The sequence below is a fragment of the Anolis sagrei genome, chromosome 4, assembly GCF_037176765.1.
Source record: "Anolis sagrei isolate rAnoSag1 chromosome 4, rAnoSag1.mat, whole genome shotgun sequence".
Classification (NCBI taxonomy): domain Eukaryota; kingdom Metazoa; phylum Chordata; class Lepidosauria; order Squamata; family Dactyloidae; genus Anolis; species Anolis sagrei.
Genome location: NC_090024.1, coordinates 206,822,648 through 206,846,714, shown reverse-complemented (window position 1 = coordinate 206,846,714; position 24,067 = coordinate 206,822,648). Strand labels below are relative to the sequence as shown.

At 38.8% G+C, this 24,067-nt stretch overlaps 1 protein-coding gene and 1 long non-coding RNA gene across 4 annotated transcripts in view; one reads left to right on the top strand and one right to left on the bottom strand.

Moving 5' to 3' along the window:
- Nucleotides 1-298: 298 nt before the first annotated feature.
- Nucleotides 299-24,067, bottom strand: part of CEP250 (centrosomal protein 250) — a 39,789-nt gene continuing 16,020 nt past the window's right edge. For all 3 annotated transcript variants that reach the window (XM_060772423.2, XM_060772425.2, XM_060772424.2), the window contains exons 15-33: nucleotides 23,777-24,007; nucleotides 21,085-21,278; nucleotides 19,939-20,066; nucleotides 19,659-19,828; nucleotides 18,838-19,017; nucleotides 17,661-17,795; nucleotides 17,092-17,235; nucleotides 15,494-16,353; nucleotides 14,706-14,865; nucleotides 13,499-13,853; nucleotides 12,595-12,722; nucleotides 12,253-12,373; nucleotides 10,157-10,311; nucleotides 6,120-8,573; nucleotides 5,071-5,199; nucleotides 3,930-4,082; nucleotides 2,828-2,935; nucleotides 1,595-1,642; nucleotides 299-1,192 (exon numbers count right to left, since the gene is read on the bottom strand). In XM_060772423.2, coding sequence (XP_060628406.2) covers nucleotides 899-1,192; nucleotides 1,595-1,642; nucleotides 2,828-2,935; nucleotides 3,930-4,082; nucleotides 5,071-5,199; nucleotides 6,120-8,573; nucleotides 10,157-10,311; nucleotides 12,253-12,373; nucleotides 12,595-12,722; nucleotides 13,499-13,853; nucleotides 14,706-14,865; nucleotides 15,494-16,353; nucleotides 17,092-17,235; nucleotides 17,661-17,795; nucleotides 18,838-19,017; nucleotides 19,659-19,828; nucleotides 19,939-20,066; nucleotides 21,085-21,278; nucleotides 23,777-24,007 — 6,147 coding nt within the window. In that variant the 3' untranslated portion in view covers nucleotides 299-898. The remainder of the gene's footprint in view (nucleotides 1,193-1,594; nucleotides 1,643-2,827; nucleotides 2,936-3,929; nucleotides 4,083-5,070; nucleotides 5,200-6,119; nucleotides 8,574-10,156; nucleotides 10,312-12,252; nucleotides 12,374-12,594; nucleotides 12,723-13,498; nucleotides 13,854-14,705; nucleotides 14,866-15,493; nucleotides 16,354-17,091; nucleotides 17,236-17,660; nucleotides 17,796-18,837; nucleotides 19,018-19,658; nucleotides 19,829-19,938; nucleotides 20,067-21,084; nucleotides 21,279-23,776; nucleotides 24,008-24,067) is intronic.
- LOC132773276 (uncharacterized) lies at nucleotides 8,957-15,537 on the top strand. The gene is made up of 3 exons (XR_009631306.2): nucleotides 8,957-9,076; nucleotides 15,265-15,338; nucleotides 15,450-15,537. It is a non-coding gene; the product is annotated as an uncharacterized lncRNA (long non-coding RNA).

Sequence of the window (24,067 nt, the reverse complement as noted above, 5' to 3'; positions counted from 1 at the left end):
TGGCTATAGAGAAATAACACAAGAATCAACTGTAGTACATAAGTATACAAGAAAAGAAATCCAAACCTCATTTTCACAGAAAACATTATATAAAAGGTATGTATAAATAGTCCAGAAGTTTTAGGAGGCCAGATGATTTCCACACTTGCTAGCAAGAGTAGAACAAACAGATAAACACAACAATGGCCTGATTCTGATTTCAGGTGGTGAAATGCAAGTGAATAAAGATGGGTAGAAGATCAAGAGAAAGAATAGTAATACAAAAAATGTTTAAGCAGAAAAGAAAAGAGGAGAAAAGTTAACATGAATATATTTATTATAAATATTAAGAAAATCTGTAGTACAAAAATATTATAAAACATAACCTTTTTGACATTACATTACTGTGAAGCTTAGAACAGGTTAAGGCATTAATTATGAAACTAAAATTTTGTTATAAAATCAATTCATCTAAAAGTAATACTCTTTGGCTTGGACTCCTTCCTCTTATGTCTTGAAATATCAGATTTCTAATATTTCCAATGTGTTCAGCTAATATCAGCATTTAGTCTGTAATTTTTAACTTTCCCATCAGACATTCAGTAGTCATACATAGCTCTTTTTTACTGTCCTGTTTTTCATATTCTGCAACAATATATTTACTATGCATATTATGAACCACCAGTTCTTTCATAATCTGTGTTCACATGATCTTTGCTCACTCTAAATAGTGTGGACTTTATCTTCAAGGATAAAAAGATGGCAGGAAAGTGTCCAACAAGTGAAGTGAAGGGAAACTTCCAGTTAAATTCTCAGACCTGGGTTAACATTTATGCAAAATGAAGAAGCTCTCAAGATTTGAGGACTTAATGGGATTTGGTTGAATGTCTGGCTCATGCTTGATACTACTTGCTCCCTGTTATTTTGAGTCCTTCTGCTGTGGTCTTTTGGGCGTTGAGCTTATGAGACGTTTCCCAGCTAAGAAGCCATCCCAGCTCCCTGCAGCCTGTGACAAACTGTGGTTCAGAGATTCATCAAGCTTCCGGGTTTCCAATGCAAGGACAGTAGCCTCAGGCTCCTTTGCCACGGCAGCTAATGAATCTGAGAGTTCTTGATGCAAACCTGAAAGTTCCTGATTTGTTCTAGCACAGGAATAAATATAATCTTGCTTCTGTTTCTTTTGTAGGGACAGCTGCTTTTGTAGAACAAACACCTAAAAGAGAAAAAGATTACTTCAGTTAGCAACATCATCTATGATTTGCCACTAGGAACATCTTCAGACTTATACACACTTTGTCTTCTGAGGTTATTTCTCATTTCTATAATTGGTTAATGCTGTAGGTAAATATTTTGCATACTTAGTGTAATACTAAATACTAATACTAAAATCAATGAAACATAACCGGGGGGGGGGGGGGGGGAGGGAGAGAAGTGCCACCAAGAATTTGTAAGGTTAAGGAAGCACAAATTTTCCCAGGGCAATATATGTATTGTAAAAACACCTCAGTGACCTTCTGTAAAGTCTCAGGCATCATGGAGATACAATTTTTCAGAGGCTGAAAAGGGAGGAGATCATGCTAAGATCTTCACTCTGTGCCAGATGTGAACCACTCACTTGTTTCTGTAACTTTTCCAGTTCTTTATGAAGGACCTGAGTTTCTTCCTAGAGAGAGTGAGAAAGCCCTAGTTTATTTTAGAAAAGCATATGAGATATGAAAAGAAGAGCATTTGTACAATATGACTCTTCCTATTTATTCAAAAATAACCTTTAGTAACATATTTGTGTTCAGCACTGAAATACAATACTACCAGTTTGGTGAGCAGAGATTAACCACAGATTCAAATCACCAGTAAAATACATTTATTTATTTATTTATTTATTTATTTATTTACCCCTTTTCTCTACCCCAAGGGGGACTCAAAGCAGTTCACAACAAAGTAAATGGCAAAATTAAATGTCTCACAAAATACAACACATACCTAAAATAGCATATAACAACAGATTAAAACCATTAGACTATGAAACATCAAACACAGGCAATATAAAACATAAAACATTAGGCACTGCACCAATCCTGAAGTTATAATGGCTGCTTCATCTCACTCTCCAAATGCTTGCTTAAAAAGCCACGTTTTAAGCAGTTTCCTAAATGTCAGGAGGGTTGACCTGATCTCGCTAGAGAAGGCCCTGTCTCTTGTCACCACCAATCGTGCCTGTGGGGTGTGTGGGACCGAGAGCAGGACCTCTTCAGACCATCTTAAGGCTCTAGCTGGCTTATAAAGGGAGATACGTTCAGATAGGTAAGCTCGACCGGAACCCTTTCGGGATTTATAGGCTAAAGCCAGCATTTTGAGTTGTGCTCGGTAGCAAACCGGCAGCCAGTGGAACTGGCTCAACAGGGGGGTTGTATGCTCCCTGTGAGTTGCTCCAACAGTCCAAACAGTCTTCAAAGGCAACCCTATGTAGAGTGCATTGCAATAATCTATACAAGATGTAACTGAGAGTATATTGGAGTACTATCAGTATAGATCCACTGTGGTGTAGTGGTTTGAGTGGTCAACTACGATTCTGGGATACCGAAGTTAAAATCTCTTCTCAGCCACGGAAACCCACTGTGTGACCTTGGGCAAGTCACATTCCTGCAACATCAGAAGAAGGCAAAGACAAACCCCCCCTTTAAGCAAATTCTGCCAAATTCCCTATATGTATCACCATAAGTCAGAAATGAATTGAGGGCATACAACAAATATCAGAATGCTAATCGCTTGAAATATATACATGCATACACACACGCGGAAAATAGTTTTAAGTAGAATTTCTGATTTTGGAAAATGCAAATGTTCAGACCTTTTCAATGGACGGAGTCTTCAGTGAGCCAGCATTAATCTGGGAGAGTCCAAAGCTCAGAGACAAATCTCCACGGCTCCTTTTCAGCCTCCTCCGTTCACGTTCTACCTGAAATTAACAGAAGATGAGAAGAGTTAATGGCAGTTCAGATAATGAATAGCTCAGGACAAAAAGAGGTCAGGGGCACCAGTTCATCTCTGAATTTGGAAGCTAAGCAGTACATGGATGAGAGATCAACAATGAATATCAGGTTCTGCAGCCTACCTTTCTGAAAAATGAATTGGCAAAACTGCCTCAGAGTATTCTTTGCCTAAGGGAAGCCCCCACATTGTCCTTTCGTAGGGATTTGAAAACCTGGATGTTTCAGCTTGCATTTGAGAATGCCTAATGCCAATAAATGCCCAATCCCTAGGTTCCCTAATAATATTTTGTTCTCTGCACTTCATCCAATACCCAGCCCTATGATATGCTATTTGCACTACCCCGTGCCTGGCCCTTTTATAGCCTGGTCATGCCCATTGTACTACTGGCAATTGATTTTGTCGAATATTCTTTTGATTGAGTTTTAACATTGCTGTTTTATACTTTTACGTCTTACTGAATTTTTATCTGGATTGTGATATCTATGTTTTATTTTAATTGTGTTTTGGCTTTGATGGATTGTTTTGTATTTGTGGGCATTTTGCCACATATGTAAGCCACCTCGAGTCCCTTCGAGGAGGTGGTGGTGGGGTTTAAGAACAAAGTTATCATTAACCCTTTGAAATTCATGGTGTGGCCATATGTCAAGAGGCAAACTGAAAGCACACAAAATTTAAGTATGGAGACATGATTGCATAGAACACTAGTATTTTGAAAATTACTCCTTCATGAGAAAGGATCAGCCCATTAAATCAGTAAGACATATATGGATTGGTATAATTATAAAACAGATACTGTTAATCCATGAAGATGTGCAACCAATGATAATAATCATGGTTGCACCCCACCAAGGAATGGGGGAATATGCCCCCTATATATATATATACATACACATACACACACACACACACACACACATATACTGTTTATTTATTTATTTCTCTTTGCCATGGAAACTCACCTGTTCTAGTGCCTCTCTGAGCTGGGTATTGTGCTGCTCTAAAACACGATAATCATTCTCTAGTCGAGCAACAGCTTGTTGCAGTAGTTGTAAACGCCTGCACAAGAACCTCCTTTCATCCACCCATGACAATTTCCCCCCTTTTCTCATAGCCTGCATTAACAAAGAAAATGATGCAGAACATCAACAAAAGTGAGGAAGCACATAGTATAGATAACCATCCAAAATATAATAGTCACTTTGAATTTCTTTCCCCCTTGTACTTTTACTGAGAGGGTATTTTGACAGAACTGATGTTACGGTAGAAAGATGCAACTGATTTAACACAAATTAAAACCTGAAAGAAATAGAGTAATTAACACAAAACACTAGATATATAGATATGATGGGTTTGGTAGAAAAGACATCTTGATTTAGTTTGTTGTAGGCTGTGGTGTCACTCTGACATACATCTTTTTCCTTTCTTTGCAGAATCTTGGTGAAAGCAATGCATCTGTATGTCACTGATAGTAATCCTGGTGGTCTAGAATGGTTTCAATTAGATTCCAATTATATTGCTTTTTCACTTTTCAGGTCTAGATGTTTTCAATGTCTGTAGCTATTACTAGCTTCCTCCATAGAAAAGAGTGGGTGGTATGCAAAAAAATGAATGGGGGAGTGGGAGGCAACAATTCTAATTTTGATTGGTTGCTTTTAGCATGGCATTGTGGATTTTATGGTTGCATCTCCATTTTAGAGAAAAAGTGGTGAGCTTAGTGAGTGGATTGATATCCTGTCTCTTTCTGTATTGATCCACAGTAAAGAGACAACATTATATTTAATACCAGTCACCTGTTTGAGATGGAAGGCCTGATAATAGAGACTAAAGATCCCCAATCTTCCTAGTTTACAAGGAAGTGAGAACATTGTTCTGCTGGGAAACCATAGCTTTCTATGGCCAAAGAAAATGGCTTTGAACTACAAGTAATAAACTATCCTTTCTTTCTCTAAAGAAACTATCCTGGTTTTAAAACAAAGGCAGTTTGATTCCTAAGGCAGATATGTAATTTAAAAAGCACATTCAAAGACTCTCTTCTTGTCCCATAAACACCAGAGCTATTGCCTATTCTAAGATCGTTCTCAACTCTTTTTTTAATTATACCTCTTCTCCTTCTTTACCCAGTATCTCTGGCAAGTGCTTTTCACTGATTAACTGATCCACATCTCCAACTAGAGTTTTTGTAGCAATTCTTTCTTCCTCCAGAGTTCTGAAAGCTGTATCCAATTGCTCCTGCAGAACAACAAACAGTATTATGCACTCACTTAAGTACCTACTTTATTAAAAAAAAAGGCATACTGCTTTTCCTACTAGGCAATACACAACACAGTAAAAAAAAGATACATGATTAAATATTAAATTAAACTAAGATCATAGTACATCTTGGGGCAGTAAGATGCCATGACCTGAAAAATCGCTAAAGACTTGAGTGCTGGCAGACATACATTGCAGAATGAGAGGTCCTTGTTATCATGTTTCTAGAGAGCTTTATATAGATATGAAGTGTACACAAATGTGGATTTGTCTCTGGCCATAGAAAACTCAGTCCATTAAGGCATTTTTTCTTCATCTCCTCTATCATCAGATCCTAAATTCCTATTATATCCCCTTTCCAGTTTTCAGAAGGGCAGTTAATAATTTTGTAAAGCCAAAGACTGGCTACAGACGTTCCTGGACCACTTCTAGTACAATACTCAGTCACACTCCATTTTAAACTGATCTACAGCAGAAAATATGTATGTCTGAAGTGAACATAATCACTGTGACTCATAGGCCCCGCTCCTGTTGAGGCACTATGCTAATTTAAAAACTGCTGTGCAAACAAGTATACTTTCATTTTCTGCAGACTATAAAGAGCAATAACAGGTGGCTTTCTTAATTGGGTTAATTCAATTGGGTATAGCTAATAATACCCACAGCCCTATCACTTTTGGCTCACTGAAGCACACCATGGGTAAGTTCAAGGTCATGGTATCAGCTGCACTATCAATTGCACAACTATAGGATACATAATAACTGTGCCTCTACATGTTTACTCTCTAGACATCTATATATGTTTACAGCACCCTGAGCCCTATTTTCACTTTGCAACTGTTGTTTCCTATCACATCAACCTAAAGGCTTTATAAGATAAGAGGCACCAAAGATTTTACCTGCAGATTGTGCCTGTCCCTGTCCCTTTCTGAAAGCATGTTCTGCATGATAGTCATTTCCTCCCTCAGGGTTGTAAGGGCCTCTTTACTTTGGGCAAGGGACAGATCCAGTCTCAGGGCTTTCTCTCTCCATTCTATCTCTCCATTCTCTGTCTTTTTCAGGATAGCTGTGACATGGTCCAATTCCTGTTTCTTTGCTCTTTTTTCGTCCTCAAATTGTTGAATTTTCTCCTTTTGCCGGGTCAACCTCTGGTCTTTCTCTTGAAGAGCCATGCTCCTGGCTATCTCCAACTCTTTCCACATATGAAGTTTCTGGATATGGCTCTGTAAGTTGTCATCTTCATTGTCTTGCAAATTCAGAGAAGAAACTATTTCTTTAAGATGCTCACTACAGCTTAGCAATTCCTTCTCTTTACTTTTGACTCTCTCTTTCAGCTTCTCCACTTCCCTTTTCTGGCATTCAACCTCATCATCTTTTTTCTTCAGAAGATGTTGAAGTTGCTGTATGTTCTCCTGAAGAATCTTGATTTCGTCTTTTATTTTCTCTTGTTTGCTTTGAGCTTTTATCTCTTCTCCTTTTCCCCTCTGCTTTTCCTCCAGATATTCCTCATTTCCCCCAAGATGCGTATCATTCTTTTTTACTAGCTCATATTTGTGTTGGAGTTTTTGGAAATCTTTCTCATTCTCTTCTTCTTTTTGCTTAATTACCGACTGCAGTTCATTTACCCTAGTCTGGCATGCTTGCAATTCTGCCTGTGTGGCTTCCAGTTTAACTTGGTATGTCCTAATGTGCTCTGCCTGTCTGAGTATCTCATTTTCTGTCTCTGTTCTTGATTCCTTAATCTTGTTCAGATCATTCAGTAAGCTTACAGCCTTAGTCTGCTCTACTTCTTTCTGTCTTGAGACTTCCCTGATCTGTCCTTTTAAGGACTGTATCTCCTTTTCTCTGTCATGAAGTGAAGTTCTGGTGGACTCCAAATTCTCCATGACAGATTTTGTCTGTGCAACTGCTTTTTCCTCTAGTTGGTAAAGTTGGCGGTTCTCCTCCTTTAAGGACTGCAACTGTACTTCTTTATTTTTCAAAGCTTGTTGAAGGTTTGTTTGCATTTCCCTGACGGTTCTCTCATTTTCTTCCTTGTGTTCCTCTTGCTGCTCTTTCAAGGATTTTATTTCTCTCTCTTTCGCCATTAGCAAAGCTCTGAGTTGTTCCAGCATGTCAAGTGCTGTTTGTTTCCTGAGCTGCTCTTTTTGATCCTTCTGAAACTCTGCATTGCTGTCTTCCAAATTTAGGACTGCAGTGCTGATTTGCGCATCTCCAAGGAGAATTTTTATCTGCCTTTCCAATTCTTCTTCATGTTTCCTTTGGAACTCCAGTTCTATATTTCTTTCCTTCAGGGATAACTGTGTCTTTGCTGTAAGTTCGCGGAGAGTCTTTAGTTCTGTTTCCATTTCTCTTTCCATCTCTCTTATTTGCTGCTTTTGTGACTCAAGTTCTTCATCTCTCTGGGCCAAGGTGAATGCCAACTCTTTCACTTTCTCATTAAGATCACAGAGATGCTTCTCCCTCTGAGCTTCATGTTGCTGGAAACCTGCTATCCGGTCCTCTCGGGATGCTACCTCCCTTTCTTTGTCCCTCAGAATGGCCTTCATGTGCTCTAAACTCATGTGAAGACTCTTCTCCTGCTTCTTCCCCTGTTCTTCACGTTCTTGGAGGAGCTGCTTTTGAGAAGCGAGTTCCCAGTCTTTGTCAGTCAACTGCATTTTCAAGTCACCAAGCTCTTTCAGCAAACTCCCAATTTGAGAAGATTCGTTCTTTTCCAAAATTTGGATTTTTTCTTCCTTGATCTGGGTTTCCTTTACTTTTGCTTCTAGATCAAGAGTCAGACTTTGCAAGATAGTGCTTTGAGTTTGTGTCAGATCCTCTAGTTTTTGGATCTTTTCCTGTTGAGATTGCATCATTTGGAGTGATTTTTCTAGTTCTAGATTTATTCTCTCTAGGTCAGCCTTTTGAATTTTCTCCTGCTTTTTCACTTCTTCAATCTGGTTCTTTTGACATTCAGTTTCTTGAGTTCTCTTTTCTAGACTTTCAGCCAGATGTTCCATAGCAGATTTTTGCACTTCTCTGTGCCTCTCCAGATCCTGAATCTGCTGTAGCTGGGATTTTATTTCTTCTTCTTTCTTTTCTAGAGAAACAGTCAGACGATCTAAATTTTCTTGCAAAGTTTTTCCTATTTCTGCTTCTTTGTACAAAGTTTCAAGTTTCTTCTGCTGAGTTTCTAATTCCTCGTGTTTAGTTTTGAGTGTTGAGAGTGCTGTCTGAAGCTCTTGCTCCAGAGACTGGTTCATCTTTTCCATGGCATGTGTTTGAATCTCAGAGGCTCTGACAGATTCACGAAGAAGGTCCAGCTCCCATGTCATCTTATCCTTAGCCATTTGTAAGGAGTCTCGTTCATCCTGGAATACAAAAATAATTATGTAAAAATGTAGACTCAATAGTTGGCCTATGCAGAACTTGTTCTTCTCTTCTGGCATGCTTTCTAATTGACTCATGCTCAGTCAATCATCTTAACTTTTTCCTTGGACTATTAGAAGTCTATATATTAATATTTCAACTATAAGCATAAAAATAAACTAGCACCACTCTTAATTAATATTTCTACTGAAGTAGTATCACTTCCAAGCAGAGATAATGAAGGGGCCGGCTTTACCACAGCACTTTAATCTGGAGCTGCAGTAAATCTTGCTGACCGAAAGGTTGACAGTTTGAAGCCAGGTCAGGGTGAATTCCTGACCTTCAGCCCAGCTCCCCTGCCCACATAGCAGACAAAAAACAGCAATGTGAGTAGAACTGCATTAAGCGGGGAGGTATTTTCGGAGGAAAGTTCTTCGGCAAGGAGATGGAGCGACAGCAACCCCTGCAGCCAGTACCAAGCACAGCCTCCAAAACATACCAAATGGTGAGGAAAAAACCTAAATATACCTCTATCTGTTATCTGTCTTGTCATTGTATAATCAACATTGAATGGTTACCATATATGTGTTCTGTGATCTGACCTGAGCCCCCTTTGGGGTGAGAAGGGCAAAATATAAATACTGTAAATAAATAAATAAATAAATAAAATGCTCTAGTCATAACTTCTGAAATCCAACTTAGAGGGCAGCCACTATTTCTTCATAATGAAGAAAATCCTTAACTCTGGACATATTAATACATGGTGCAGGCAATTTGATTTGAATAGATGCAAGAACTACAATGAGCTGTGGAAATCAGATACCACATTAAGCACAGGAAGAAGGCACTAGAGCAAGAAAGAGTGTGGTTCTGCAAAAGGCTGAACAAGAAATTCCAAGGGAAAAAGACATGGCAGGGAACAGCAGATTTTTATATATATAATTGTGGTATTATTATGTGTTTTATTTTGTAAACTAACTTTTATCTGTAGTTTTCAAATTAACTCTATTTTGAGCCACTTTGACTCCCAGTTTCAGGAAAAAGGCAAACTATAACAGTAGCATGAAAGCAACATCAATACATTCTTTACTTCATTGTAAAGCCCCTGGTGGTACAGTAGGCTAAACCATTGAGCTGCTGAACTTGCTGACTGAAAGGTCAGCAATTCGAATCTGGGCAGCAGGGTGAGCTTCTGCTGTTAGCCCCAGTTTCTACCAACCTAGCAGTTCGAAAACATGCAAATGTGTGTAGATCAATAGGTACTGCTTTGGCGGAAAGGTTACAGCACTCCATGCAGTCTTGCCAACCACATGACCTTGGAAGCGTCTACGGACAATGCCGACTCTTTGGTTTAGAAATGGAGATCAGCACCACCCCCCGGAGTCAGACACGACTAGACTTAATATCAAGGGGAAACTTTTGCTTTTACTAGGAAGCACAAATTCTCAAGTTCTAATTTGGCATCCAGTATACTAAATAGGATAGTAATGTTCCCTGTGTCAAGTTGCTATTTGAAGGCAAATAGTCTCAAGTTGCTAGGCAAATTCATGCTAGTGAACCTCTGTAAATAATCTTCTAGTCTCACCATCATATCCTTTCTTTGCTTCTCTGTACTCTCAAGCGTTTTCTCCAAAGTGATCATCCTCCCACGCAAAGTCACATTCTCTTCTTTGAAGGCAATGACTTCTGTCTTCAAAGCAGACTCTAAGGAGCCTCGCTTGCCTTCTGCTTTATTTTTTTCTGAAAAAGAATAGGTAATAAGAAACAGAGGGGAGAAATCAGGCAATTGCTTTTTTTCTTATAATGAAAAAGTAATGTGGAGGATTTTCAGTTCTGTCACAGGGAACTAAAAGAAAGCAAAAATCAAAGAAACTCTTAAAAGAGCTGAGATAAAATAGAAGATTTCAGTATGTTCCCTATTGACATAAGGAACAAAATCAGTGCAAAACAACAGGGGTAATTTTTGGAAAGAATCAGAATCAATTATTTTTAAAAATAATTGAAAATTGCATACTTCTATCTCTGATTCAGTCTAGACATCACACCAAATAATGGTTCAGGACAGGTGCCTTTCTTTATATTTTCAAGTTTTTGAACTTTAGAAACATGCCCTTCAAGGAGTTTGTAAATAATGGTTTGAACTAATTATAGTTTGAAATCTAAGCCATGTTTTCAGCTTCCAAACAAAAATCAGAAAGGAAATTACTTGAAACTGTTGCTGTTTTGCATTAGCAAAACATTTCTTTCTTTACATATTGTAGTTTTTGGCAGACAGTGATAGTGGTAATAGCTTTCTAATCTCACACATCACACCAAAGAATAGTTTGCAAATGTGTTTCAAACTTCAGTTTCTGATTTTGTTTAGCAGCTGAACTTAAACTGACTTTAAACTTCAGATTATAGGCTTTAATTATAATGAACATAACTGAATTACTCCATCCTGTAGAGAAACTAAAAAATGTGGCATACAACTTCCCTCTCAAGCATGTTATTGGCTACACTTTTATTGGATCTCTTATTGGTCTGAGTTCTAAATAGACAAAAAAATTCTTTCAGCTGGTATTGCTGTATGGCACATCTTTTAGTTGCCTTATAGAATGGAACAATTCAGCCAAGTTAATTAACAGTTAAAACCTCTGGTCTGATGTGATGTCAGAATTTTAAAATAACAGTTAAGATGCTAGACAAAATCAGAAATCAACAGGCAGAAAAATGGAAATTAACATGAGCAGGCGATTGATTTATTACACCAAATATTTAGAACCCAAATCTCAGTTCTCAGCATATTTTAATATTTATTTTATGGAAATATGTTTTAATATGTGTATTCTATGGAGAGTTTTTAAATGATTATGTGTTTTGATTATGAGTTTTAGCAATGCCATAGCCGCCCTCGAGCTGTGAGGAGAGGCGGGTAAGAAATAAAATTATTTTTATTGTTTATTCATTCAGTTGTTTCCAACTCTTCGTGACCTCATGGACCAGCCCACATCAGAGCTCCTCCCTGTTGGCTGTGGCTGCCCCCAGCTCCTTCAAGGTCAAGCCAGTCACTTCAAGGGTAACATCCATCCATTTTGCCCTTGGTTGGCCTCTCTTCCTTTTTTCCCAGCATCATTATCTTCTCCAAGCTTTCCTGTCTTCTTGTTATGTGGCCATAATACTTCATCTTTGCCTCTAATATCCTTCCCTCCAGTGAGCAGTCGGGCGTTATTTCCTAGAGTATGGTTTGATCTTCTCACAGTCCAAGGCACTCTTAGAATTTTCCTCCATTATTATTATTATTATTATTATTATTATTATTATTATTATTATTAGCACTGTATTGTTTATTCAGTGAAAAAAGAAACATGACATCTATTACACTTTTTAAAATGGCTCCAAAATTAGCTGTAGTTCATTTCTTCAGTTATAAATACATTTTGAAACAGTTCTTTTGAAGAGATAATCACAGATTTATAATTTTAATAAAACGGTATCCTAAACCTGGGCCCACTTGTTCCAACATTTTCAGGAACATTCCTTTGTTTCACACCCTACAAAGTCAGACATAGTAAATTCTGTAGATACCCTATTATAATCATTACTGCAATTTCTTTCTTCAGTTCCCACCTCATGAACAAAAAGCTCTCTTTCTGGGAGACCCACAGGAGGCATTATTTTTTTAAAAGAAAGATGCTGTACCTTCCTGGCTTTCATTAAACCATTTCTGAAGCTCTTGAGCTTTGGCACTGATGCGATCTCTTTCTCCTTCTTTTTCAATGAGCTGTTGCTTTAGTTTCTCCATATTATTTCTCACTTCATCCTGAAAGAAAAGCAAGGGTTCAATATTTGTTTTACATGGCAATTGGAAGCACTGCAAAAAGGATAAAGGAATAGTGACCTTTATAAAATGAAGCAAATTTATTCCCTCCCAGTGAAATTCAAATCCATTCCCTCGTGGTCTTTTAAATTATCTATGTCTTGAAGCAACTAAGATGTCAAGATAGGAAACTAACATGCTTATAAAAACAAGGTAACGTTTACCCGTTCTAGACGAGATTGCCACAGATCTTTCCGCAGTTTCTGAATAGCTTCCACCACTCTCTCCACACTCAGCTCTGTGGAAAAGTCCTTGGACGGAGACAAAGCTGGTCCTATGAGTTTATCCTGTTCTGAAGAAATAAAGCTCTTCTGTAACATGTGAAAATTCATAGATAAAGTCTAGAAGCCAAACAAGTAGATGTTGAGAGACAGGTAGAGCTGCTACTGCTTCCTGTTGGTTTGTTCTGTTTTCCTTGTAACATCTAGTCCAAGATGAGGATGGGGAGCACAATGATATCATGCTATAGCTTATTGGTATTTGATCTAAATTCACAACATGGAAATGGATGGAGCAATTCTTCATAAAAAAAGAAACAGTCATCTTGCTAAAGAACAGCTGGAGGAGGTGGGAATGACACTTCCTGCCAAACATCCATGGAGAAACTAGGTGCTTTGTAGGAGTGGATTCTTCATTCATGTGCAGTTTTTTTTTAAAGCAAGGCAGCTTTTTCTTTACACAATCCATCATGCACACATATGGAAGGACTGTTCTGTTCACTTGCACAAGGTTTACGGAACAGAAGAGAATAGAAGACATTTTTGCAGGGAGAAAGGGAAGAAATACACATCTGTCTGTTGACACAAAGAAGAATGTATGCTCCTAACATTTTTAGAAATGGGATTTATCATAGCAGCCAGCTTCTGGTTGGGCCCAGGAGGTGCTCAAAGGCCTGCATTAGTTGGCCCAAAATCAAAAAGAGGAAGAAGCTAAAAGCAACAGAAGTCTCCTATCTCCCCAAACAACTGCTTTGCAAAGTAATAACCAACTGCAATATGCACAACTATCCACGAGAGGTCAGTGTACTTCAAAACTGACAACAAGGACTCTATACTTGCTTGAACTCACCTGTATGAAGGGACAATGAATTCCAAATGTTGTCTCCATGCCCTCCATGTTCCACCTTTGCTTCAAGGCCATTACAGAGCATGTACTGAAGAACTGAGTGTAACTTGCTTAGCTTGGACTCTGTCTCCCAATGGGCAGAGCAAGTGCGCTGGCATTCAGATGCCAAAGCCTCAGCCCTACTCTCTGAGCTACGTAGGCTTTGGCGCAAGGTAGACATTTCAGCCTCCATCACTTTCACAGAGTCTTTCAGACGTCGCTCACTAGTATGGGATTCCTCTATATCTTGGATAAGCTGCTCCTGGTGAGCTACCAAGGCAGCCTCCTTCTCTGCTGACTTCTGCTTGAGCGATTGTATCTGTAGGGATACAACATAGTTTGTGGGGACAGAAATAAAGATGCAGAAACTAGGAGTAAGCATTCTGCAAGCCAAAGAAGAGAAACTAAATGCAGCTCACTAGGAAAAACGTATTTAATGTGTTCCTTAAGAGTGCTGGGTACTACAGATATAAAGGATCCAATGGCACTGTGCTGTAAATGTGTTTTGTATGTTCCTAAATAAAGAGGAGCCAATAGAGCTGGAAGGGAACAGCAAGCAAGAACATAACAATGAAGTGGTAGCATAGTATATATGGTACTTCATAGTATATATGGTACTATGAAGTACCATATATACTAATTTATAAGCTGAAGACAGGTTCTGGAGGGGAAATTGTGAATTCTAATATGACCCATGGATAAGCTGAAGGTGATTCCAAGACAAGAAAAAAGCACCAATTCTGCCTCAGGAGGCCAGTCATCCAAATGGCTAGAAGCGGTGCTATGGCAAGAGAGTAATTGGTACTTCTTTTAGGTTCTCAGTGCAGAGTAAGCTCTCACCTTTTACCATTCAGAGAAGTGGATAGCTCCTTTTGTGATAAACTTGTATACCTTGCTACAACATTGACCCATGAATACATTTTTTTAAGATTGATATTTTTGACTAAAATTTCTAGACTCACACATATTAACCTATAGAGTAGCTTGCTCTTCTTCACTGGAACTCAGGAACCAGAGTAAAGAAGGGGCTAGTTTTATTCATATGATGTAAAAGAAGATGCAAAAGATATAATGAAGAAGAAGACCTATTTGTGTTTCATGACAACAGTGCCATATGAGGTTTTGTAGATAAACAGATGTTACAATGTATGTTAACATTTGTCAACAGTACCTCATTGTTGAGCTCCTGCATCTCTTTTCTGTACTCAGCAAGCAGTTGTTCTGTTAGTTGCAAGGCTGTATTCAGTTTAGCAATTTCATCCTTATGAGCATCATCACTTTCTTGCAGTTTCTCGGCCCTGTCCTCTGTTTCCTTCAATGATAGAGCCAGGCTGAGAAAGAGTAAAGTAGGGTTTCTGTCAGATTATAAAAGAATAATGCATGAAACCACAAAATGCTGATTGCTTTTTCCCTACTGAGATGGAACTACACTCTTGATTGTTGTGAAGTCTATTAAGGCAACATTAAACATGAAGCAACATGTGCAATATGGAGCAATATGGAGCCAATCCAAAGCCTGAAAAAAATATGTAGGTTTTTAGTGCTAAGTCTGGAAGACTTGGTGCCAACTATAACAGGGAATGGTGGTGATGGTGGTAGGAATTCTGTTGTCAGAGTTTTGAAAACAGCCTTTTTTGGGTTGCCAGATATTGAATTCTTGGCATGTGTGGTATTGTCAGTATCTGGGTAGATATGCAGTCACTCAAGTACTCCTTCCATTTCCCTTGTAGACCGCTTAGAAGACTCAGGACATACAAGCCATGCGCTACTCCAAGACAGCTTCGGGAACCTCCTTTTTTCCACAGTACGTAGTTCAGTGGTGGAATTTGCTAAATTATGTAGTGATTGTTTGAAATGTATTGCTCTTATATGTTCATTCAAACTTATTTTATGTGTTGTTGTTTTTTTCCCATAGGGAGAGGCAGGGAAGAAATAACAACACCCACAAGCTGTTCTCACCTGGCTTGTTTCTGCTCCATAGTCTGCAATGCTGCCTTAAGTTCTGAATTCTGGCCTTCCACTTCCTCCCACTGACTCCTCTCTTCCTTCATCTTCTGCAACGCAATGTTCTGGTATTCTATCTCTTTCTGCTTGCTTTGCAGTTCCATGTTTTGACATTCCATCTCCTCCCGTTGGCGAGAAAGCAGGGCCTGCAGTTCTGCATTCTGATCTTCAATTTTCTCCTTCCAGTTCTGCAGATCTGAATACCGTTGTTGTGCCTCTTCCCAATGGCTCTGCAGTATTGTGCACTCACATTCAGCCTCTTCTCGCTGGCTCTGGAGTTCAACTTTCAGCTGTGCATTCTGACATTCCAGTTCTTCTTTCTGATGGAGCAACTTTACATTCTGAAGATCTGTTTCCCTTTTCTGTGTTTGTAGCTGCTTATTTTGAAATTTTGCTTCTTCCAACTGCCTCTGCAAAGCATTGTGTTGCTCAGAATTCTGTCGGTCTGCCTCTACCCACAGGTTTTGCTCCCTTTCTAGGGCCTGAAGAGTTGCACACTGCCGCTCCACCTCTTCCTGCTTTCTTTGAAGCTCTCGATTTAGGTGTTTTTCTGCCTCCCACTGATTCTGCAGCATAGCTAGCAGTTCTGTGTTCCTGTGATCCATCTCTTCCTTCTGGCTTTGCAGTTCAATACTCTGATGTTCAATCTCCTCACACTGTTTTCTCTCTGCTTCCAGCATTTTCTGGAGATGTGCAATTTCCAGCTCCTTCTGTTTGGACTGTTCTTGCCCCTCTCTCAAATGATGCTGTGCCTCCTGGCTAATGGATTGGCAAGAATCCTTTGCTATCAGTAGCTGGGACTCTAATTCTTGGACCTGAAAAATGCAGAGGACAATGAAAAGATAGAGAATTCACTGACCAATGGAGAGATGATCGTATCTACCCACATGTCTCTTTCAAGTCATAGACAGTCTGGGACTGACTTGCAGTTTACTTTTATTATTATTTTATTTATTTAGGACATTTATATCCCGTCCTATCTCACCTCAGCAGAGGGACTCTGGGGGGCTAACAACCGGCACAGCACAGTGCCCACAATAAGAAAAGCATAAATACACATAATATAATAAAAACAGCATAAAAACAATATAAAAATATTAAAACACATTGCCGAATTGCATAATATTTAACATTTGCTTTCTTGCTGGTTTTTTGTGGAGTCTGAATATGCAATGAAAGTGTTAACAGCATGATAACAGCACTGGGGAAGTCAGGATATAAATAATAATAGTAACACAACTACCAATCCATTTGGATACAATGGAAGAAGCTTGGTGAAATGTCAGAGATCCTCAGTGTTGGTTTTCCCTAAAATAATGCTTAATTTTATATCCAGCACTGTTTCATACAACAGTGCTGGATATAAAACAACAACAACAACAACAACAACAAAGCATAGTTTTCCACAAGGATTTGGGAAGCTCCCATGGCATAGGTTTGTTTCACAAAAGACTCACATTATTGCTTTGAGGAAAAAGTGTATGTTTGACACTAGAAAAAAGTAGGAAAATTGTCTCATTACCAGACATAACAATGGTATCCAATAAAATCACCTGATTTTGTAAAGCATCTCGTTGTTGAAGAAAGATGTTGATTTCCTCTTTTAAAGATTTGATTTCTTCTTTGTGCTTCTTTTCTAGTGTTTTCATTCTACGCTGGGCATCTTTCAGATCAGCCTCCAGACCCTGTACAGTAACCTATTTCCCCAACAAAAGATAATTAATTTGTAACTTTTCTAGTTTGGTAAAGCTAAAGAAAAAAAATTACACCAGCTGAACAATTGAAATATTATGCAGTTAATTAGCTATTGAAATAATATGTAAGCCAACAATTTCATGAGACAAAGATCTATGTCAAACCACTTAAAATAACACACAATGAGAAGATGGCAAATATAGAATAAGGAAAAAGGGATACAACATGGATGTGACTGAATACAGACAGTTGTTCTGAAATTCATGGACATGGCAAAAATGTATACAATTTTTGCATGCCAACCAACCATACTATGATGAAACAGCTTTACTCTGTTAAAAATATAATTGCAAATCTTCTTAGAATGTTAGAATGTTCTCAATAGCCTTCAAAACATTTTCCAGCCTTTTCTGTTTCTAACTCCTACCTGTGTCTCTTCTTCGTGTTTCTTGGTTTCCTGGTGGAAGTATTCTAGTTGCTGACGTGTACTAGTGAGTTTCTCCTTTGTTTGAAGAAGCTCCTCTAGTAAGGATTTCCTTTCATTCTCCTTTTCTAAAAGCAACTGTATAAATAAAAATTAAGAATAAAAAAATGTAAGCTTACATTCAGAAATAAACTGCACGAAGTACAACTGAACAAACGTGGAGTTCATCAAATGCATGTGAAAAAGAGATCTGCTAAAACATTTTCATTTATTTTCATTTATTGGGAGCCATCACTGGGGTCTACCAGAATTTCAGAGAACCTCAAACTGAACTCCATAACTAAGTTGAGAGAGGCAAGATCCATTCATAAGAATCTTTGCATAAGGAAATATTGAAACATTGCTGCCTGCAAAGCATTACAACTCTCTTTTGATACCAGTGAAGTTTTGAATGCCCCTTTTACTAAGACAGTTTCATTTCCTTAAGAAAAGAAATATGTAGGAAACAAATATTTGGTATGGGGTTGAAAGTTTTGTGTTTCTTTTAAGCAGCAACACAATACCTTACACAGAAAACATATCAGTATAACAGGTGCTTTTATTCAGGCAGACCTTTCAATTTTAATTATGGAGCAGTAGTGTATGGAGCCCCCAGTGGCACAGAGGGTTAAACTGCTGAGCTGCTGAACTTGCTGACCGAAAGGTCAGAAGTTCGAATCCAGGGAGCAGTTTGATAACATGCAAATGTGAGTAGATCAATAGATACTTCTCCAGAGGGAAGGTAAAGGTGCTCCATGCAGTCATGCCGGTCACATGACCTTAGAAGCATCTACAGACAATGTCAGCTCTTTGGCTTAGAAATGGAGATGAGCACCAACCCCAAGAATTGGACATGACTGGACTTAATGTCAAGGGGAAACCTTGACTTTAGTGTTTATATGGAGTGGCAGCCTGTAGTTTTAATTTTTTACTGGAAATTATATTTTAAATGTTTTCAGTCATTTTAAATATATACTTTTTTAAAAGAACAACTTGTTAGCTAAATTAGCCTGTTTTACTTTATTCCTTTTAAAATTATTGTAATCCACCTTGAATCCCATGCTGAGAGATAGGCAGGATAGAGCTACTTTTAACGAATTAGTAACAAAAGGAAATAAGCAAGGCTGCAATCCCACTTTACCTCTTGCTTAGCATTTTGGGCCTTAAAGAGCTCATCTTCCATTTGTGTCTGAATAGCAGTGATATTCTCCTGTAGCTCCAGGAGCTTCTGCTCACAGGCGCTTTCAGTTTCTTCTTTCTCCTTGGCGGAGCGCTTCAATGCCTCCTCTAATTCTATTCGGTGGTGTTCTCGTTCACCTTCCTGGCAACATATCAAGCAAATCCAAGCTATAATTCAGTTCTTAAAATGATGCTTAATTTGGCTTCTAAAAGCCTGCACTTGATTACATGGCAAGAAAAGTGTTTCTAGATTACACTGGCCAAGATGGAATGAAAAAAGTGAAACATTTGAAAGATTGCTACTACAGGTTGAGTATCTGGAATTTCAAAATCTGAAATACTCCAAAATCCAAACTTCTCCAATGACTGATATAGTGACACCTCTGCATTTTTGTGGTTCAATGCCCACACACTTTTGTTTCATGCACAAAATTATTAAAATAATTGTTTAAAATTATCTTCAGGCTATATGTATAAGTTATATATGTGTATATAACATAGGTATATGAATTTTGCATTTAGGTTCTCATCTCCAAAACATCTTGTTTGCAAATACAGGTATTCCAAAATCCAAAGGAATCTAAAATCCAAAACACTTCTGGTCTCAAGCATTTGGGATATCATCAATATGACATAACAGTTGTACAAGAAACAATTGATTGTATGCAACAGTTGCTTTTAAAGCCTTCTATTATTAGTCCAATATTCTGTTAAATTTCCCTCCAACCCACAGATTTCATCACAAGTTTTCACAAAGAGAAAAGGGATCATATGTTTGCATACCAACTCTTGGAAGACTGCATTCATTTCCTCCTTATGTACAATTTGGCAATGGCTGAGGGTTTCTTGGTGCTTTTGCTCTGCCTGTGAGAGCAGCTGAACCCTTTCTTCATTTTCTTTCTCATTTCTTGACTTCTCTGCTTCCAGTTCAATACGGAGGCATTGCACCTCTCCTGTAAGAAAAACCACATGCAGTACGACTTCAAATCTCATTTTACCAGTTGTTTGCCTTGTTCAATATGGAGGCAACTTTAATACCATTGAAATCTTGACTCCTTCTCACCTTGAATCACTTCTTTGGCCTGGCTGATTGCGTGAACTTTCATTTCTAGTTGGCCCTTGGCAACTTGCAGCTGAGACACCTGTTGCTGAGCTTGAAAGAGGCTTGATTCCAGAAGATCTTTTACTGACCTAGAAGTTACACGCACAGAAATGGCGTTTATCTTTAATCTCTTGTTTCTGGATTTAATCCAACAAAATCCATTTCAATCTGCAAGTACGATTAGGAAACAAAACTAAACCACATTTAAAAAACAACCCAGGTACTGTACAAAGATACAAACTAAAAAAAAATCCCAGGACAATTTTAACTCGTCCTTGAAACTGGAAAGTCAGCATTTTGCAGAACAGAAGTTTCAGACTTTCATAGATTTTTAGAAAGTATGTATGGGATTCCAGTTTGGGGTATGGTTTGAACGTTTTACAGCCATGAAAAATAAGTGATTATAGAACAGTGCAATTTATGGAATGACTCTTGGAATATGCCTTTGGACTGCTTGGTTTTTAATGTAACTGTTTTAAAGATTATGTGTTTTAACTATTGATTATAATATATATGTTTTGTTTTATCTTATGTATGTAAAAGTGGCATCAAATTGTGCCTTTCTGTGAGATGCCCTGAGTCCCCTGCAAGGTTGAGAAGGACAGGATATAAATGTAAAGACCTCTTCACATGGCCCCTGGGGCCATGCCATTTTGGTGGCAGTTGCCAACAAAATGGCAGGGGTACTTCGTGGTACCCCCAACGTGCCCTCCTTCCTTCCCCCATCATATGGTGGATATGGGAGAAGGCGTGTCGGCGCCCTGTCCTTGTCCCCATCAAATGGGGGTTTTTTTGTGTCAGAAGCAAATTGAGTATATATTGCAAGTCGCTTCTGGTGTAAAAGAACTGGCAGTCTGCAAGAACGTTGCTTAGGGGCCGCCCAAATGTGTTGGGGGCGGGGTCAAGCCAACATTGTTTGATGGCACTTGGTAGGCCCCGTTCAGAAGAGGGAAAAGGGGCCATAAAACTCCAAATGTGATGAGGTCATAACAATGCCATAGAATCAAGACACAAAAGATTATACAGTTCTGATGAAAATCTCTTCTCAATAAGCTCATGACAATAAGTACTGAAATAGGAAAGGTTTATCCTCCACCTGCCTTTTACCTGAGCTCTGTAACTTGCTCTATAAGGGCCGACTTCTCCCTCTCAACAGCACCTAACCGTACTTCCAAAGTAGCTTTCTCACACATTAGTTTTTCCTTTTCTTTGGAGACTTTTGCAAGCATTTCCCCAAGACGATCTGATTCCTGATGTGTTTGTTCCAAACTGGAAATAGTCTTTTCATGCTGGTGATGAACCTAAAGAAGTTAAAGTTAAAAAAAAAAGTGCCCAACACCAATTAACATAGTCACAATTAACCAATATATGCTGCACCAAACTGCAGAAGGACATAGTCTCTCTATATCTTCTGAAGAACAGGAAATGAGCAGTTTCACCACATCTTTGGAAGGTAGCACATTAAAGGAGATCATAAAATTATTATAGATCATTAATATGCAATAACTTTGTTATGGAACAGCTTGATTATATAAGAGGCCACTAGTACAAAGTATATGTATGGATCTGAATACCATTAGCTTCCCAAACACAGTTATCCCTGGAGTCTATAGAAACAGCCTGCAATTTGCCCTTCCCCAGTTTAAGGAACACACAAATTGCTAACTATTAATACGCTATAGCAGCTTTTTTGTTTATTATTTATTTACTACATTTATTTACTGCACCTTGGGTACCCCAAGGTGCAATTCTCTCCCCTCTTCTCTTCAACATCTACGTTAGACCCCTTGCTAGTTTGGCTTGGAGTTTCGGCCTAAACTGCTACCAATATGTGGACGACACTAAACTACTTCTGTGCTTGGAGCCGGGAGCAACGTCAATACCAGACAATTTCACCTTATGTCTGGAGGCTCTGTCAAACTGGCTGCATGCTAGTAGACTTTAGTTGAACCCGGCGAAGACTGAGATTCTCTGGCATGGCCGCTCGATTGATCTGACCCATTTGCTACCCACCTTCGATGGTGCTGCCCTATCTCCTTCACCTACCGTTAAGAGCTTAGGTGTCGTTTTGGATTCGCAGCTGACAATGGAAGCTCAGGTCGCTGCTGCCAGCAAACAGGCCTTTTTCCATCTACGACAAATGAAGCAATTGGCACCCTACCTATCTGATGAGCTCTGGCAACAGTCATCCATGCCACGGTCACGTCTAGGCTGGACTATTGCAATGCCTTGTATGTTGGCCTTCCGATGTCTATGACCCGAAAGCTCCGTATTGTTCAGAATGTGGCAGCCAGGCTACTCACAAGAACACCCATGAGATGCCATATAACACCAGTGCTGTGGCATTTGCATTGGCTTCCAACTGATTACCGTGGTCTATATAAGATGCTAGTTCTAACCTTTAAAATTCTTTACGGCCAGGGTCCATCATACCTTAGGGACCATCTCTCCTCCCATCATCGGAGGTCGCAACGTCCATCCCAACGCGACTTACTTTATATACCGGGTCCTAGAGAACTGCACTTGGAAAGGACCAGATGCAGAGCTTTTTCTATTTCTGCCCCTGCCTTATGGAATTCCTTGCCGCCCTATATGAGAGCCACGTGTGCATTAGGGCCTTTTATCCTAGCACTTAAGACCTGGCTTTTTACTAGAGCTTTTGATCTATGTTAATTTTATCAATATCTGTATGTATGTATTTTTATCCTTTACAATTTAGCTTGTAAATCGCCTAGAGCATCTTGGATGGAGGGCGATTAATAAGTAATTAAATGATGATGATGATATCCTGCCCTCTCATCATGAAGGGGATTCAGGGCAGCTCACAGCATAGTATCCTATGAATTATCAAGCTGAGATTGCAATATCATAGCCACTTTCTTGTGAAAAGGCCTCTCTAAATTCAATGGAGTTTAAATTGGAGAGGAAATGAACAATTGTACAATAAAAGACCCTGCTTGCCTCTTCTGATCTTAGAATACAGGAACTGTACAGAATAACAGCTATTCAGCATCTTCATGGAAAGAACTGGAACTAGATTCCTTTCCAGCTCCAAACATAATTTTCTGCCATTATTTTCTAGCCCCTACTTGCCTATATAGGGCACTAAAACAATCATAATAATAAACATAGCTTTTATTTCTATAGATATTTCCTTCTAATGAAGTACTACTCCTAAAGAGAGAACAGTTTCCAAAAAGGTAACAATCCTTAGTATAATAAACTGTTCAAGGCTGTGGGGTTGTGAATGTGCATTTGAGGTTTTTTTAAAATGTTTTTCACACTCTCCCTGATACACACAATCCATATACTAAAACAAAGATCTATGCCTTCTTCTAGTGAAAAATCAATGGTGCAGCATTTTTTAAACACAAAACATGGGACGTGTACATACACAGCATTATCAAAGGCTTTCATGGCCAGAATCACTGGGTTGTTGTGTATTTTCCGAGCTGTATGGCCATGATCTAGAAGCATTCTCTCCTTACGTTTATTCACACCTATCTCAAACAGACAAAAAGTTCTTTCTCCCACCTTGGACATACCACAGATATATAAACTCCATTTCCCTAGTTTCCAACAGACCTCACAACTTCTGAGGATGCCTGCCATAGATGCAAGCAAAACGTAAGGAGAGAATGCTTCTGAAACATGACCATACACAGTACAGAAAACACAAAAACAACCCACACATATATAACCTTTGGGGTGCACTTTGCCCAACCCTGCCTTAGGAGCAGAGTGCTGTTGCCATCAAGTTACCAATCAGAGTAACTTTCAAGTTTGCCACAACACTCACTTGGCTCAGTTTCTCATAAGTCTCTTTTTGTTCTTCTTTCAGCATTTTTAACTCATCCTGTAAACCTTCTTGCAACTCCTCAGACTTTTGTAGTAATTTCTCCAGTCGGATCTTCTCTGTACATAATTCCTCATTTGTTTGTTCAGTTTGTTTGAGCTGCTTCTGTGACAGTGACTTCATCTTCTCCAGGCGATCTACATTGTCCAAAAGCACCTGGCTTTCTTGCTCCATCTATATTCACAGAAATGGTAACAACAAATGAGGAACACCGCCTTACTCTGAACTTCATCT